The following is a 17198-nucleotide window of genomic DNA, read 5'->3' on the forward strand; positions in this document are numbered from 1 at the left end:
TTCAATTGCATTTAATTTGGAATATACTTTCTACACCACAATTACATTACTTATTAACATGTCTATATACATGCATGTCAATTTGATAGTACTTTTACTGCTAATGGCGCTTTTGGTGGAAATGATGGTGGCATTTGAAAACAGCGGAATTTTCAGACTGTCCTCCAATGAAACGTACATATAGGTAGTACGCAGGATTACTACCTATGTCTACGCTTTCAAAACCAGCGCCCCTAGTGGTTGTATACGTGAAAGCAACGTGGTACCTGGGAAGTGGAATCTAGTAGCTTCACTGTCATGAAAAATACCGCACCAGTGTAGTAAAAACATAGCTTTAGGTCGTATTCGGGGGTTGGAAAAAACGACCCATAGTTACGTTTCAGTTGGAGGACTTGAATTTTAGATCTTGATGGTTTTGGGTTTAGGTACAAAAAGCACCTAAAGCTAGGGCTTTCGTCACAGCCCGACATATGGCATCACAACCCTCTCTCCGTAAAAAACATACTGCAATTTCCTCATCACACATGGCAATGATCCACAATGAATCTTCCAAAGTGTGTTGTCAACCTCGTCTTGAAGCACCACTAAATCCTCCTCCTCCTCGTGAGAGTTTTGCCTCAAATACATTGTCATTGATGATCTGTCAATAACAAACACGCTAACACAACTGTGAACAAATATGTTTCTAATGTAACTGTAGCAGTTGAGTTGTGAGGGAACATAATCTGTTAAAATGACCACTTAGTTGTCTTGTGCAGTGTGACCTGTTGGTGATCATGGTATTCACATAAATACACTTATATAGTGGAGTCGTGGAGAAAGGTGTTGTTTACGTTTGATTGAGTGTAGTTGTGTGATGGGCGAGACAAAAGTGGCCATGTTTGAAGGGCGTTCGACCCCCGTTGCAGCAAGTATATAACAAAGACGTTTAGTGAATCTCATAGTTGCTTTTGATTGATTTTTCTACTCCTGAACTTTCATTTCTACAAAGTAAGGAGTCTCCATGGTCCTGACTGTGAGAGTCCAGTTCGTGATTGCACAGCATTGTGTGCCCTTTAGGAAACCATGGAAGCCTCCCTGCTGGCTTTGTTTACCCACTGATTTATGGGAATTACCATGTAGAACACTTAAGCTTAAGTGAATGTTTAGATCAATTTCAAAAATCCCCTAAGATGCAGGACTTTGAATACAGTAGATACTTTTATTTGCACTTCTTTTTTTATTGTTTTATTGTTTATTTGTGTTGTTTTTATACTTTCTACAGTATTTTATTGTTTTATTGTTTGTTCCTATAGGTTTATCAGGTCACACGTTTTATATTTTATTTGTTTTATTTATTTATCTCTGATTTCCGGCACTTTGTTTCAGCTGGTGTTGTTTTAAAATGCTTTATAAATAAAGTTGGATTGGATTGGATTGGAATTAAAACAAGTTAAAGGTCACTGCGGGTTTTTTTGACTTCTTTTAATGACTTACTTGGATTGTGAGGGTGTAAATGTGCTCACTTGTATTGATTGGCTGGTCTATATACCTATGCCATGACTGTAGCAGTCGTTGTACTGCGTCAACCTGATGGGCAGCTACATCAGCTCATAGTCTTATGGCTTGCCTGCTCAGTTGGGTTTACATTTGCCATGATTGACAGGTATCTCAGCTTATTATTCTTGGTCTTTTATGCTCACTGCATGTTGATTGGTTGACTGAGCAAGCCATAGGTCTATGAAGATGATGACTAGTTTGGCATCTCAAAAGGTCATTTAAATTGTTTCAATTGTATGTTTAAAAACGACAAAGTTATGTTTTTTATCCGGCTGTTATGTGTAAGAGAAGAGAGGCAGGTGCCTTTCGTCTTCAAGCAAAGCTAAGCCAACTGGCTGCAGAGACGTGTGCTCGATTGATTACGGGATTGTATTTATGTTCACTTTCAGTATTTCACGTTCAGTAAGTGAGAATGTGCCTCATTCTCTGCGGCTCATGTGAGCTGTTAAGTGTGGATGTGGAGGTCAGCGGTGGTAGACACTCCATCTGATTGTCATTCATAACACACACACACACACACACACACACACACAATTTCATTTGAAAAAGAATTATTGGATTTTTCATGGACAGGTTTTGTACATTACAATGGCTGTATGACAAAGTGCATTTGATAGAGCAAGAGAATAAGGGGGAAAATCATTATATAGAAGCTTATAGTTATTATGTGAGACGAAACAGACCAGAAACAAAAAATACAATAGAATCTATTTGATGCCCCTGAGCAAGACACCAAATGCCCCATTGCTCCCAGGGCGCAGATACGTAAATGCTGCCCTCAGCTCCTGCACCTGGCTTGTGTGTGTTCACGACTTGTGTGTAATAAGGATGCGTTAAATGCACAGGTCAAATTTACTACCACTAATCGATGTGTGTGTGCAAAACAACGCACTCTAAGATAAAATAATCCCGTATTAGTCGCACAATTGGTACTACTTGGGGGACTAATAAATTGTGTTAAAGAGAACCAGTGTTGACACTGATCATAATCTGGCATTGTGCATCCCATCATCCGTTATCTCTGTCAGTGTTTTTGGCAGTGTGCTGAGGTATAAACCTCCTGTTTGTCTTGTGAACAGTTAGTTATTATTAATGCAGCATAGACACATTATGCAGACATCACTGCTGCACTTCCACACGCTTGTGTTAAATCGGTACGCACACTGGTTGCAAACATGGACACAGTGGGAGTATATTTTACAGTGTGCAGGGAGCCTGCCCGTCTGAAATTGGCAGGCGTTTCCTGTCCTGTCACTGTGTTTGCAGAGGCAGTGGAGTGAACAGGGATTAACAGAAATTGTCACCGTGTGAAGAGTCTGCAGTGCAGTACCTCTGCCTCAGACTGTCTGCTCAACTCTTTACTCTAAATAGACGTGAGCTCAGACCTACTGTACGCGTCCTCTGCCATCAAGCTTACAGCCCAATGTCTTATCATGTTTCCTCTGCTTGGTTAGATTCATGACATGGTTTTATGTTGAAATATTCCTTTAAGTTATCTTTTGAAAATGTTGATGAAGCAGAAAAAAGGGAATGTTTTCAAACATGTCTCTGACAAGGCCGCAAGGGTGAGGGAATAGTGCTGAGCTTGTTTGTGAGCAACAAACAGGCACTTTTCCAACTTCCAAAAAAAAAAATTCCAAAGTGATGTAGGATCAATATTATTCTCTCCAGGGATGGTATGGTAGGACGACTAATAGAGTTGAATTGTGCTGACTGTAAGACCAACTCCCCTCATTACAGCGATAAAATGCAATGCAGAGAAAGGCTTCTGTACATTTGCCACATTTTTAAGGCCTGTTAATACAGTGTAGTCATGTAGACAGCTGAAAAGAAGCCAAATCTGCAATCAGCAAGGGCTTTACAATCCAAAATCATCACATGTCAAGCAAATTTGATCGAAATTTGGCTAATATTCAGCTTTATCCTTTCAGACTGGGATAGTACAGACGGTGAAATCTGCCTTCAGTGATCGTACTTGTCCGTACGGAACAATGATCTCTATCTTTTGAGTGAATCTATTTGGAAACGAGACACGCCATCAGTTCACTGACTGCACCTTGGCAAAGTGGAAAAAAAAAGCGTCTAATTAGCTATGACGGCAGGAGAGCAACGACCGGGACTCACGCCAGGAACAGCCTGTTATTTAACTTATATGTTACATGTTAAATACTGTTTGAGTGCAGAGATGACACAGAGCAGGTGTGGGATGATTCTTTTCTCTCTTGAAAACATCCATACTGAACATATTTGTAGCGGTTTATTCACAGTTGATATTGTTTACCTTTAAAAAGTGAAATGAGTCCAGAATGCAGCCATTATGGTTATGGCTCTTGTCACTCATAAAAAGTGCTTACCCAGGTCTAGTCCAGGTTTCTTCATGCACTATAAAAATCATTTTATACTCACTTTCAAAGTCTGTTTTTGTTTAGATGAGACATCTTTTTTTTGGTGGCCAAAATTATATTATCTGCAAATGTGGGGTCTTCCAACTAGCAATGATCCTATTCTTTCCTATAGGAAAATCTTTGTAATCTAGATTAATAATCAATATCAATTATCAGTAATTTCCTCATACAGACATTTACTATTAAAAATAATAATATAACGTGATACATTGTCTTCTGATTTCTTCCTCAGTTATTTTTTACAAAGTGTTGATCGATAGTTTTCAGGAAATCCTCTTGGAAAGCATGATGAAAATCAAAATATTGATTGAGTAATCAGATTATAAACACAGACATAATGATAAATGACAGGCAGGGACTAATTTTCGGACTTTTTCTTTTTTTTGCAGCTTCTCAGGTTCATTTACTCACCACCTCAATCAATTTGAGTGACATCAGATCTCTCAGTTATAAAACAAAACCATTTGAGATGTTCCCTCATCTCACAGGGGCTTGTTATGAAGCACAGCCTGATGGCTTGGCTGTGATTAAAAGGACAGATTCTGCACTCCTATCACCACTATAAGATTATTAAAAGTAATGCATGTATGTTACAGGACTTTCTGGTGGATTTCTGTACCACAAAATCCATGCTAATCCAAACCTCAAGATAAGACAAAGTGATGTGATGTGATGGAATTTTAATGACCCCCGTGGGGAATTATGATTACAGTTTGCATAGCAGCAGCCAACAGGATACACAGTAAGAACAGAGCAAACGGAGGTTGTTTAAAACACACACCAACCTAACAAAAGCACAAGTGTTGATGTGTCACAGCTTAAAATGCTCCACGTGCACAGGAGCATCTCGGAGGTGAACACTGGCATTTCATCTCTGATGTATTAATAGATGCTCGTGGATTTGAACACAGCTGTCACGCTTGAGGGCGTCAAAGGAAGACAAAGTGAATTGTCCCGCAGTCAGGGGAGCCAACATGCCGCTGGAGCTTTAATGAATAGATAACTCCATTTTGACTTGACTCGACTGCTCAAAAATCTAACACAGTGGGAGCCGTCGAGCCGGTGGGAGCTCCCCACTCACTGTTTGTGCAGAAGCTATGGCAAGTTAGTGCAGGTTACGGCTACCTCGCACATTACCGCCATGTAAATTAAAATCAAACTCCTGCCGAACGTGTCATCTTTCACTCAGAGAAACAGCGTGGCTGTTGCTTGTGATGACATAAAAGTGATGTCAGGCACCTGCAGATGAAACTGCTCTCAGAGCCGTCGGAGGATTTCTTTATCAAAAGAATAATTCATAGTTGCAGTGAAGGGGAAAGAGGGTCTCTCAGGTGGCAGTGATTACCATGAACCAGATGTGTCCAGGGTTCAAATGCAGATCTAATATTCTTTTATAAATTGTTATCATCTACTTCCTCTGGAGATTCGCTCATACGTTGGAAATCGTAGCTTGACCGCTCTCCTACAACAAGCCAAAGTGTTTGCAGTTAAAAATAGGTTATAAACATGGAATTATTCCAAGTGAGAAGAGCTTCCGTTTGAAGGCAAATTAAACTCTACTGAACCATTCAAATATTCTCATATATCTAATTCCCCAAAAATGCATGCACACATTGCACATTAATCAACATCACAATAAAGGAGCAATTGTTTGCCTGGAATGAAGCCAAGAAATTACAGACATTAAGTGTGAAATTACAACCATAGCAATTAAGTCAACATCGCGGCACACACGCTGAGCAACGGGAAGCAGCAAGCAATAAGGCAATTCTTCCAGAGAGCACAAATGAGCGGAAGTGCTGATCACTGCATTAAATAAACACCAGTATTAACCTTTATTCAAAAATATGAACACAATGTTGGTAAAAAAAATACAATATTACACACTAAAACAACTTAAAGTAATGTACACATTGCAGCAATATGGCAGTATGAATATGACAGTAGATAAATAGTCATAGTACTGGGACTATTGCATACAATATAGTCATACAAGGAGTAAGAATATTGACCAAAGGGCTTCACGGGCTTAAAATACAAGAAGAAATGTTACAAAGTATATAACAGAATAAAAAGAAATCACTAAAGGCAATTGAAAAAACATAAAATATTGCACAATTATACATTAATTCCTGGTCTGAAACTCAGTTTCAATTGAAGGCCGATGCAAAGACATAGGTCGTGATTTAATTCGATCGCGTCAAGGATGTGATGTAGGACCCAAGTGCAGGTAAAAATCCATTTAATTAATGAAATGACTGATAAAATAAATAAAATAAAACAACAAAGTAAAAAAGTAAAACAAAAGTCACTGAAAATCACACTGAAGCCTAACGGGGAAGCAGGTGAGGACCAAACAGGTGAAGGTGAAACAGCAGGCGGCAAAACAGAGCAAAACAGATCTGACAGAGAACAAAGGGAAAGGGGGGAGTATATATATACAAACTAGGAGAGGAGAGACACCTAGACACAGGTGAAACTAATTAGGGTGAGACAGGTCATCTCAAAGGCGGGGAAGCAGTCAAAGATCAGGGAGTGATAAAGTGACATGACATGACAAGAGGTGAGTATCCAAACAAAACAGGATGTGTCAAAATAAGAAATAAAAACAGGAAATCCACAAGGAACTCAACACCAGTCAGACTAAGACAAAAATAAAACTAAGCTGAAGTAAGCTGGTGGTCCAAATGGTAAATCCAGGCGGAGTCAAGACAAACAACCATCCATTTTCACACTCACACCTGCGGTCCAGATAAATTAAAACACTAAAAATAAATCAAAGGTCAGGATTAAGATTAAAAATGATACATCTAAATATTGATATCATGTTTCTGCATTGTGCAGAAAAGATGCTTAAAATATAACACATGCATGGTCACTTTCAAGTATTTTCTGTCCATAAAAAAGTTGGGACCACAATTAACTGGTTTCTTCTACGTTCAAGAGTAAAAATCAATCTTTAATTATCTGATATTTATCGCCACATCAACTGAATTTAATTTGTTTTTCTTTTTTTGTTTTAGCCGTATCATGCAGCTCCAATCTGCTTTTATTTAAAAGGCATTGAGATTCAAGTCTTGTCTCAGTGTGGGAGGAGAATGTGACATTATGAATATAAAAATAGATAGCCTGCCATTGCATCGTTAGCACACTATTTGTTTCACCACTCACTGTAGCACAGAGGAGGCATTTTAATCTGGACACGCAGTGCAGTTTGTGTCCCGCCTCCCCGGCTCTGCTACAGACCTTTTGGCTTCTCGCATGTTGCCGTCTCAGATTAGCTGACTCAGCGAGCTCAGCACATGGCCACCGGAGACCTTGACCTGTCAGATACTTTCATTCTTAAGAAGACTCGCGGTGACAGGTCGGCTTGAGTGAAGGGAGCATCCCAAAACACGTCTGCCTGGTACCATCCTGCTGCTCCATGGCAGCGCTAAAGGAGGGAAATTCATAATTCATAAAAAAAACAAAAAAACACACAAACTGTATTTTAAAATATCATTTCTTTCTCTGTTTCACACAAAATATTGTTATTTCTATGAAAAAAAGCACAAAATGACTTTACTTAGATTCATGAGTGAACCATGAATTTCAGTGTGGTAGTTTTTCACTGTTAGGGTTAATTGATATTTGTGTGTTTTGGCTCTTGTCATCAACCTGCGGGCAGGGGGGCATGCTTTCAGAAGGGAGAATTTATATATATATATATATACTGTATAAAAAAATACTGTTTTCATAGCCATAATTAGCTCATAATAATGATATAATCATAAATGGTTTATTTAGTGTCACAAAATAATGATATTACAATAAATGCAGTAGCTGCTGTTTGGTTTTGATCTTGTTGATCTAGTTTGAGCTGTATTTTACCATCTTCTTTTATTCATGCGTTTTTTTTATTCTAATTGTAGTTAATGTTTTGGCTCTCAGGATGAGAAGGGAAATATTGACAGTAGCACAATTTGATATTATGCAGAGTTATTCTGTCTTCTGACTTTGATGTTTTCCATGTGCCTTCTTCATTTCCCAGGTGAATAACCTGATACAGATGGTTCTCTTTGTGTATTGATGTTATTTTCTTTTCTTACACCTTTTGTTTTTCTTGTTTTATATTTCATTTAATGTGTGTGTTGCTTGAACGACTACGAGACAAAAGTAGTCACTCCTGCATACAGATGAAGATTTGTAACTTAGAACCGCTTCTTCTGATGTGTTTGATGTGTTTTGTTAACCATCCATCTGTTAATCCTCTAAATGTATTCTTATTAGTTCCTTCACTTCTTTGTTTATTACTAATTCCAGTCCCATGGCTTTTGCAAATTTCTCATCCGTGCTTACTGAGTGATTTTATTGAAATTCTAGTTAATGTTTCCTATTTTATGTCCATTAATTTAAAGCTGACTCCTTGTAATTCACTTGTGCACATATGCTTCCTTCCTGCAATTAATCAGCTGAAGTATACAAGAACAAAGCTGATAAATGATGTCCTGTGTCTTCCTCTGTCCCTGTCAGAGATGGACTCGCTGCGTATCCTGCTCTATGTGCTCATCTTCCTGCTCAGCGTCTTTGGCAACCTGCTGATCATTTTGGTCCTGATGCTGAACAAGCGCATGCGGACTGTCACCAACTCTTTCCTGCTGTCGCTGGCAGTCAGTGACCTGATGATGGCCATCTTCTGTATGCCCTTCACCCTCATCCCCAACATCCTCGAGGACTTCATCTTTGGAGCCTCCATGTGCAAGATTGTGACCTATTTTATGGGTGAGCATAAGCTGTATCTTATCCAACATCGGCCACACTCTGTTGCAAAAAGAACACAGTTTGAATAAGTCTTCCTCTGATATCAGTAAAAGTAATTCTAAGGAGTTAACAGTCTCAATCACTAGTTCCAGGTCTTCTTCAATAGATCTTGATGTCAGCTTTTGTAAATGTATGTAATGTAAAATCTCAATAATGAACAGAGGAGTCTGGTGTGTTTAGGGGCCAATCGTGAGCCAAATCCCAACCCGTTCAGTGACTGTGTCAGACACACACACACACACACACACACACACTGACCGAAGCTCCAAACCACAACAAAGAAAATGAGACAGATCCCCAGAATAAATTAACTGTTTGAACAATTATTTGTTACATTTCAAAGATATATTTAGCATCTTAAACCCGTATTGTATTCTTATTCTTAGCGCCATGACAAAGCGGATCATTACAAGCTTATATGGCCCGTCCATAGTTTACCCTTTAAATAAGACTTTTGGTTTTAGAAACTGAGCAGTGTCATTAATCCTTCCTGCTGGCAAAGCAATAATCAAGGACTTGGCCTGGATCAATACAACCAATTGGTGTCTGGGAGCAGTAAACATTTTACATACTGCAACGTTAATAAGTCATTACTCCAGCAGTCAAAAGACCTAATTATGCAGGACCAGTTCTGCATCAGCAGTACTTTGAAAAGAAGAAAAAGACATTTTCTGTCTTCATGATTTTATGTTGGAGACACGAAAATGCTGCCACACATACATGTAGATGTGTGTGTTCCCACTTTGAGATATTTCTAGCATGTGAACCGACCCTGACTTCTTGACTTGTTCTGGTCGGGTTAAGTGGTCTTTTAGTATACTTTAATGGAAGCCTGGTCTCTTCTGATTGCTTGTCGACAAAGAAGCCTGCCTTTGAGCCTTTCCTCTAGGTCATAATTCTACCTGTCAGAAGGCAACCGTCATGCGAGGAGAGTGCTCAAACAGTCACACATCTTCAGGAGTGTGACTTAGTGATGAGCAGACTCCCATCAGGCCAGAGTCCAGGTGCCATGTGAGTCAGACTGAAGCTCAAGAAGTGGCAAAGAAACTTAGATCCACTGGAACACTTTGCCTCTTCACTTCGTGTTGAGTGGTCGAGCAGAGCTATTGAAGGGTGAGGTGCACAATCCCATTATTGACCCAGAGAAATGATGCTCCATGAGTGAGGACTGCCGCAACGAATCTCTTTTTCAATTACTGAGCTCCCTGAGCTGTGATAAGGAGAGACGAGGGCAGAAAGGCCAGGCCAGGGACCTTGGACTTTAAATACAAAAGCTTTGTCATTTGGCTGCAGTCTTCTTTCAGCCTAGGGAAGAGCTTCTTATCAGTTCAACCGGAAAGGAATGGATGTGAATTCTGGGCTTTTTACAACAGTGAAAAACAACTCAAACGTCCTCCACAGAAGACTGTGATAAGACTTATGTGCAATGATTAAGAAGTGGGTTTAGCTTTACATGGCAGTCTGTTTTTGTATTGTCTTAGTGACCACAGTTTTGTCATTCACCCATTTACACCCATTCACTCACACCTGGCTGGCACCGCCATCTGGAGCAATTTGGGATTTGGTGTCTTGCCCAGGGACACATAGGCATTTAGACTAGCAGAGCTATTATGTTAAAGGGACTGTTATAAAGTTACTCTGTCCTCTTGAGGCTATAATTTGAGAAGGTGAAAGAGCAGATTTTCCCGTTAAACCAGATGTATTTATGTAAAGCTAGGGTCAGTAAGGTGTTCTTAAAGAAATCCTCTTTACCTCCTGATAGCAAACAAAGCAAAGCAGTGGACCCACAATTCAGTTCAATAACGCTCGATTCTGCTCCATTCATTGAGGTGTAGTCTTTTAGAGCCCATATTTGAGTAACCCTATCATGTTGATCGCTGTCACTTTGCTTAAAACCATCTACTAAATGACTAAATGTAACATAAACCACATGATATTCCGCTTGTCATTCACGATGAGTGAGCGCTTCATGAATGATGCATATTTTCCAGGCTTTTTTTTTTTCCCCCCTGCAGCTCCTCTTTAAAGGTTGTTTGTCAAAATGTGAGGTGTATCACCTCCACTCTTGCGATGGGATTCCTCTCATGTGACCTTTCTGTAAATGAAGAATTTGTTTGCATGAGGAGAATAATGTGGCTTCCAAATGCCACCTGTCTATTCAAAGCTCCACCAGTAAGTAATTAAAAGCAATTAAGCCCCCAACTAGCTTAATGACTTGCTGGCACTGTTGGTGGTGCCTGTTGGGAAAATGCACACGGAATTAAAAATCCCCCTTCTCATCTCGCCTGAACCTACCGTGAGTGAGACTTCATGTCAGCCCAAACCAATCAATACACAGGATCATTGTGACCATCCTCAGTCATTGATTTTTATGGCAAACCAGCTCGACAAACTCGTCTGTTAGCACACGCCCATGAGACATACACGATAATACCCCATCCATCGTCGTGTTCACCCGTTCTCATGTGCACTCATCCATCTGCCGCGAGCTCGATAATCATGTGAATCATAGTCCCTGTACTATTTCGGTGGCAGTTGTGAGATTGATGTTGTAATATTCCGCGTGTGTGCGTTTGTGTGCAGGCCTCAGTCACATTCACGTCTGCATGTTTGTGTTGTCGCTGGTCGTTTTGAGGCCATTGCGGGCCATAGCAGCTCCGTGTGTTGGCTCCTCCCCACCAGCTCCAGGTGCAGTTAGTGTAATTTATTACAATATACACCAATTCCAGCAAACTCACCGAAATGTCTTTGGGTTTCTTCAGGGCAGCATGTGACAGATTCAGGTGCGTCCTCAGAGTAAACAGGCTGAGGAATTTAAATGTTCTCTCCAGAGAGTTGCTTAACTGCAAACTTCACGGTTTCCCTTTTGAAAACTCCAAACTACTATGACTCATGTTTAATGAACAGGAAAAAGGATTAGAGCGCATTAATCCTGAGAATGGAAGATACTGCACGGGGGGGAAAATGTGAGCATCTGCTTTGTCAGTTGAAGGGTAATTACCTCGGCCGTACCTTTTAGTAGAATCACTGCAGAATCTCGTTAGCCTCTCAAAACCACTTCAAAAAAGTGAAACCGAGGAATGGAGTTCTGAAGTAACCAGCAAGGCTGTGAAAACTCAAGATATTAACACATATAATCCACTGTTGACATTGTAACAGCACCAGCAGTGGTTATACTGAGGCACTGCATCTTAAAATAAATTAAGTTGATGTGTTTCATTGGTTGTAAAGCATTGTGGCTGCCAGTTTCACAAGATAGATATTCACATTAAGAAGAAATGTCCTGTTTGCTAATGCACATGTGATATTAATGCGTAGGAAAGTGTGATATATATGCAGTTCTGCAGCACGTTTTAAAATGGAGTGTGTTTTATTTTCAATAATCCTTCTTCTCAGGCAGACTTGAAGGAATACTTCATTGATTTGCATTTTGCTTTGTAGCATTTGTTTTGACACTTGGTGCGAGGCTTGAAACTGCAACGCTAATTCCGCACTTTTTATACCCACTTGTAGGGGACGGGATTTCATTCACTGGTGGGCACGTAACAAAGAAAATAATGAAGATTTTTCTTAAGATATTTTTCAAAAATACTTCCCCTATTCTAGTGATACAAAGCTACATGCAAATCAGTATTCCTTTAAGATCAGCATTGCCATCTCCTGGCAGTCATAAAACAGATGGTCATGGAAGTGACTGAGGTGTTGAGGAAAATTGATGAATTTGGGCCTAGTTCTCGAAGACAGGAATGAAATCCTTCAAACAAGATACCCAGTTTCCTTCAGGTGGCTTATTTTACCTGCAGCTGTGTCATCAATTCAAATCCCAGGAAGATCACTGCCATACACCTCCTGGAAGTGCACTTCCCTTCACTATGAATGTGCACAACCTGCTATCAGTCTTCTTAAATGTAGGGTTTGAAAGCATCACTCATTTGTAAGCCTGTGTGCTTTTAAATGAGTGATGTGGCTTGATTTTTCACACAGGCTTCACCCTCTAATGGGGCTCTACAGGCTGAGCTACTCATCTTCATGTATCCATGCCCCTAAAAAACCAAATGTAGTATAATGTTTTGCACAATATAATGAGCCTGTTCAAGCCTGTGGAGTAGGACGCAATAAATCCCGATTCTCATGCAGTTTTTATGCTTGTTTGTGGCGAAGATGACTAAATCCCACCCTCATTCATGGCTGATTGTGACTTCATGTCCTTATTGTCAGCAAAATCTTTTCTAAAAGTGTAACACACTGCGGGAAGTCACCCTGTCCCAGATTATTTGTTGGGTAGAAGCAACCTAACAAAGTGAAAAGGTAGAAGTAATCGAGACAGTTCATAATTAAGAGGACACATCACAAATTTAAAAAAGCTTCCATGTGAATGACTAAGCTAAGAATGAGAATTAGATTATATCAAGCAGCTACTGAGCCCATGCTTGAACAGATATTAAGTCAATCTCAATAAATAGATAATCACATTTAAGATGATGTGCAGATATTATAGAAGATAATCTCATGAAAAGGGTTCAGAAAGTCAACCCTATGAATAAATACTTAAAAGATAGATGATAAAAGGTTACAGTTTTAAATAAATATGAAATACTGTGTCAAATACAGGAAACCTGTACAAAACCTGCACTAATGAATTAAAGTTCAGTCTCTGATGTAAGACTTTACCTCCCAGCCTTACTAATTCAGTCAAATGTTCTGTTACTCTTAGGTTTTTGTACCTTTTCGTCTGTCAGCTTTGTCAAGCATTTTCTAGAAGTACCGTGCCATGAACTGTATATAAATAATTCTTTCGCTTTGTTTCTTTTGATTATTGCCCACATGCTTGCTGTGCTGGGAAACACAAAAACATCTCTCTGTTTGCACAGTCAGTGTGAGTTGGTGCTGTGGCTCTGGCACAACTGCCTCCGAGCATCAACAAAAGACAACCCCCTCCCCGTCCTCTAGTGTGCGATTCGGGGCTTCCAGTGTCTTGAAAGAGACGTGGGGGTGTGAGAGACTTATTGTGCGAGACTTGTACACTGCGCTACCACCCACCCACTTCCTTCTGCACAGAGCTGGAGTTGGAGATTGTTCTGGTCGAGCAGCAGTGAGGAGTGATGAGCAGTCAGTCAGGATTGCGCGTGTGATGGAGCAATTCACGGCAGCGGCCTCTCGCTCTAGCACTTTGGACACGTGGACGTTTCTGTGACAGACAATGTAACGCTGTCATCGCAGGTGAAAATAGGTCACCTTGCACTTCTGGATTTAAAATACAGCCCAATCCCTTATATGTACATGTACATAACAATGTGATTGTGTTGGTGCACTGCCAGCTTGAACAGTCAGCTGTCCACTTCCATTCAGACAAGATATAACCAGGTTACTTTGATACTAAATAAACTTACAAAATACAGTGTTTGACTGAAACTGACTGCTTCCTGTATGGAAGATGAAAAACTACAACTGTGTTGTTTTTAAGAACAATGTGTGCAACATGGCGTGCAACTATATCTTTGCCTCACATATCAGTCTCCATAACCTAAATTGCCCAATGCCCCCTTGTGTGAAGTTTGTAAGACCTGTTTGAGAACTAAACATCATCTCAGTGCAGCAGCAGCAGACAAGTGGCTTTGGTTTTGACGTTATTCTCTAAGGGTTTAAAAATGTCAGACATCTTTCTGTTGAAGTTGTGCGTTCTCTTTGTTCCTAAGTATCGATACCATGTCATCCCCTTTGTTCTGTTGGGACAGGCGTAAGATAAAGCCGCACTTCTGCTTCTGTCAGATTCCACGTCACATCATGCACTTCTCTTTTAGTCTCATCTCACAGATCTGTGTGTTTGTACGTTTTTGCACGTTTCATCACAAAGCGTTCCACAATACAAAGAAAGGTCCAACAATGACTCTGCTGCGGAGACCACCACAAAGGGACGAGTGAGCGGAGCAGTGGAGAAATCCACTCCAATACTTAATCTGATTCCCTGTAAATTGAATCCCGCCATGGTCATAGGAGTATGCATAATGACTTCCTCCCATGAATGATAACGAATGCAAAGCTACGGCTCAGACTGGACGTGCACTTTCTGTTCATCATGAATGAAAAATGAATGTGGGTAAATATGTGACGGCGATCATCCAGGTGAATTCATCCATTCATTCATGCAGGTATGGGATTATCAATGCTGATTGACTCGGCCTATTAGAACACCAGTGCTCCCTCTCTGCCGATCATACATATTCATACATGCAAATTGTACTTGGCCTTGGGTTGCATCGAAATCATTGTAACCTTGGTTGAACCCGACGGTGTCCTTGAATCTGTCTTTGAAATATCCTTGTGATGTATCAGCGGTGGTGGAACAGGCTGCCAGGTGGGGGTCCTTGTATTCTGAAGACACAGCCATCCTTGTAAATTCACTGCTGTATTCTGTTGCTTTTACCAAACAGCTGAGACACATTTTCTGCCTTTAGAAAGAAGTAATGTCCGTGTTTGTTGAGTTGGATGAATTGAAGTTAAACAATCATTTAGCCGGACAATTGTTGGATCAAGTCAACAACTCGTCCTTGTGATAAAAATAGGCTGAGCCAAAAGTGGGCGATGAATCATCACATTCGATTCCAGGAGAAAGTCCACATATGAAAGAAAAAACTATATAAGAGTATTATTGTGTTCATCTTTCAACATTTGCAGTTACAGTATACTAAAGGCTAAAATAAACAGCCCAGAGACGTTTGTTCCCTAAAATGAGGTTGTGCTTTCACGACAACACAATGATAAAAACGTTCTCTTGCCGTGGTTATGAACTCAGGATTTTATGTCGGCTTGTTACTCTGTGAAACGATTTACAGATCTTAATCTTCTGTAATTGTAATTTTAACTCTCTCACCACAGCCACACTGTCCTACAACCATGTCATCCCATTCAGTATGAGGCGACCCTTATTATGAAGCATTTTTCACTAGTGTTGGCATCAGTGGGAAGCAAAGGACGTGGGGAATGTTCATCCATCATCTTTTTGTGATTTTTCAAATTTTGAATCCTGATTTTCTGATAGGTATTGTGCTTGTGATTTGATTTGCACTATAATATCCTTCAGTAAGCATTAGCATCATGACACCATGAAAACATTAAAGGGACAGTGTGTAGGATTTAGGGGTGAAGTTGCATATGGCAACTAATTGAATCCCATGGTGACAATAGGGACGCTGCTGTATAATATAAAGGCCTCATAATCATCATAATATAGCCAAGTTAAATTAACACACTTCATTTTTTAACAAGGGAAGGTTCGGAGATTACTCCTGGCATTTTATTAAGGACAAAGGAGCATTTAGAGCATTTAAAAGTTTATGATTTGTAGTGATTCTCAAAGGCAAACCTGATGTAAAATATTGCAGCGGCTCCGCAAAGTGGATTATTTCATTAAAGTGACCGAATTGAATCAAACAGTCCATTACCTTCAATAGAAATGATGTCTATGGCTTTAAAGTGTAAGTACACTACTGAAACAATACATAGAACATTAGTCTTCTTGTGTTTAGATATTTTAATGCAGAAATGTTACATATTATATCTTTAAATTGCAGCCAGTGTGGTTTTCAAACTTGCAATTTAAATTTGAAAGCAAGTAATCATTCAAACTCAATTGGGACTCACTGATAAACAGAGACACCTGCTTCTGGTTCTTACGTCTGCCTCAGCCGTGTCTCTAAACTCTGTCTCTTTACTTCCCCGTAGGAATCTCTGTCAGCATCTCCACCTTCAGCCTCGTCGCCATCGCCATTGAGAGGTACAGCGCCATCTGCAACCCGCTGAAGTCGCGGGTTTGGCAGACCCGGTCCCACGCCTATCGCGTTATCGCCACCACGTGGGTGGTTTCGCTGCTAATCATGATTCCGTACCCGGTGTTCAGCCACATCAAGACTTTCCCCAAGTTCAACGGCACTGTGGGACACATGTGTCGCCTCTACTGGCCCAGTCATCAGGCTGAACAGACCTGGTAAGGGTAGTGCTGTGACATATTTACTTTAAAGGTTCAGTGCAGAGTCTATATATGCTGGTTAAAATAACGACAACTTAATTATATATATATATATATATATATATATATATATATATATATATATATATATATATATATATATATATATATATATATATATATGTAGAAAAGCAATAGCAGCATAGATAAATAAACACAATTAATTCATTTAAAACTTTCTCAACAGAGGTTCTTACCAGGATGTAATATACTGTATATCACTAAAAAACTGAAAAAGAATAGACATTATAAAAAAGTAGCAACTGGAAGTTGGAACATTTATCATCATAATTCCAAAAATGTCCAAACGGAGGAAGTGTATTAATTTAAGAGTGCCCTGAATTTTGCTCTATGAGTCAGCTGCACTAAAAGAGAAAGCACTTCTAATGAGCGATTCTGTTACAGTCCATCTGACTGGTAAGTAATAT

General features: G+C 39.8%; 1 protein-coding gene across 1 annotated transcript in view; it reads left to right on the forward strand.

The window, feature by feature from the left end:
• Positions 1-17198, forward strand: part of cckbra (cholecystokinin B receptor a) — a 32207-nt gene that overhangs the window by 3921 nt on the left and 11088 nt on the right. Inside the window, exons 2-3 of the mRNA XM_058619961.1 lie at positions 8457-8705; positions 16467-16728. Coding sequence (XP_058475944.1) covers positions 8457-8705; positions 16467-16728 — 511 coding nt within the window. The remainder of the gene's footprint in view (positions 1-8456; positions 8706-16466; positions 16729-17198) is intronic.

Source organism: Solea solea, chromosome 2 (genome assembly GCF_958295425.1).
Source record: "Solea solea chromosome 2, fSolSol10.1, whole genome shotgun sequence".
NCBI classification, from domain to species: Eukaryota; Metazoa; Chordata; class Actinopteri; order Pleuronectiformes; family Soleidae; genus Solea; species Solea solea.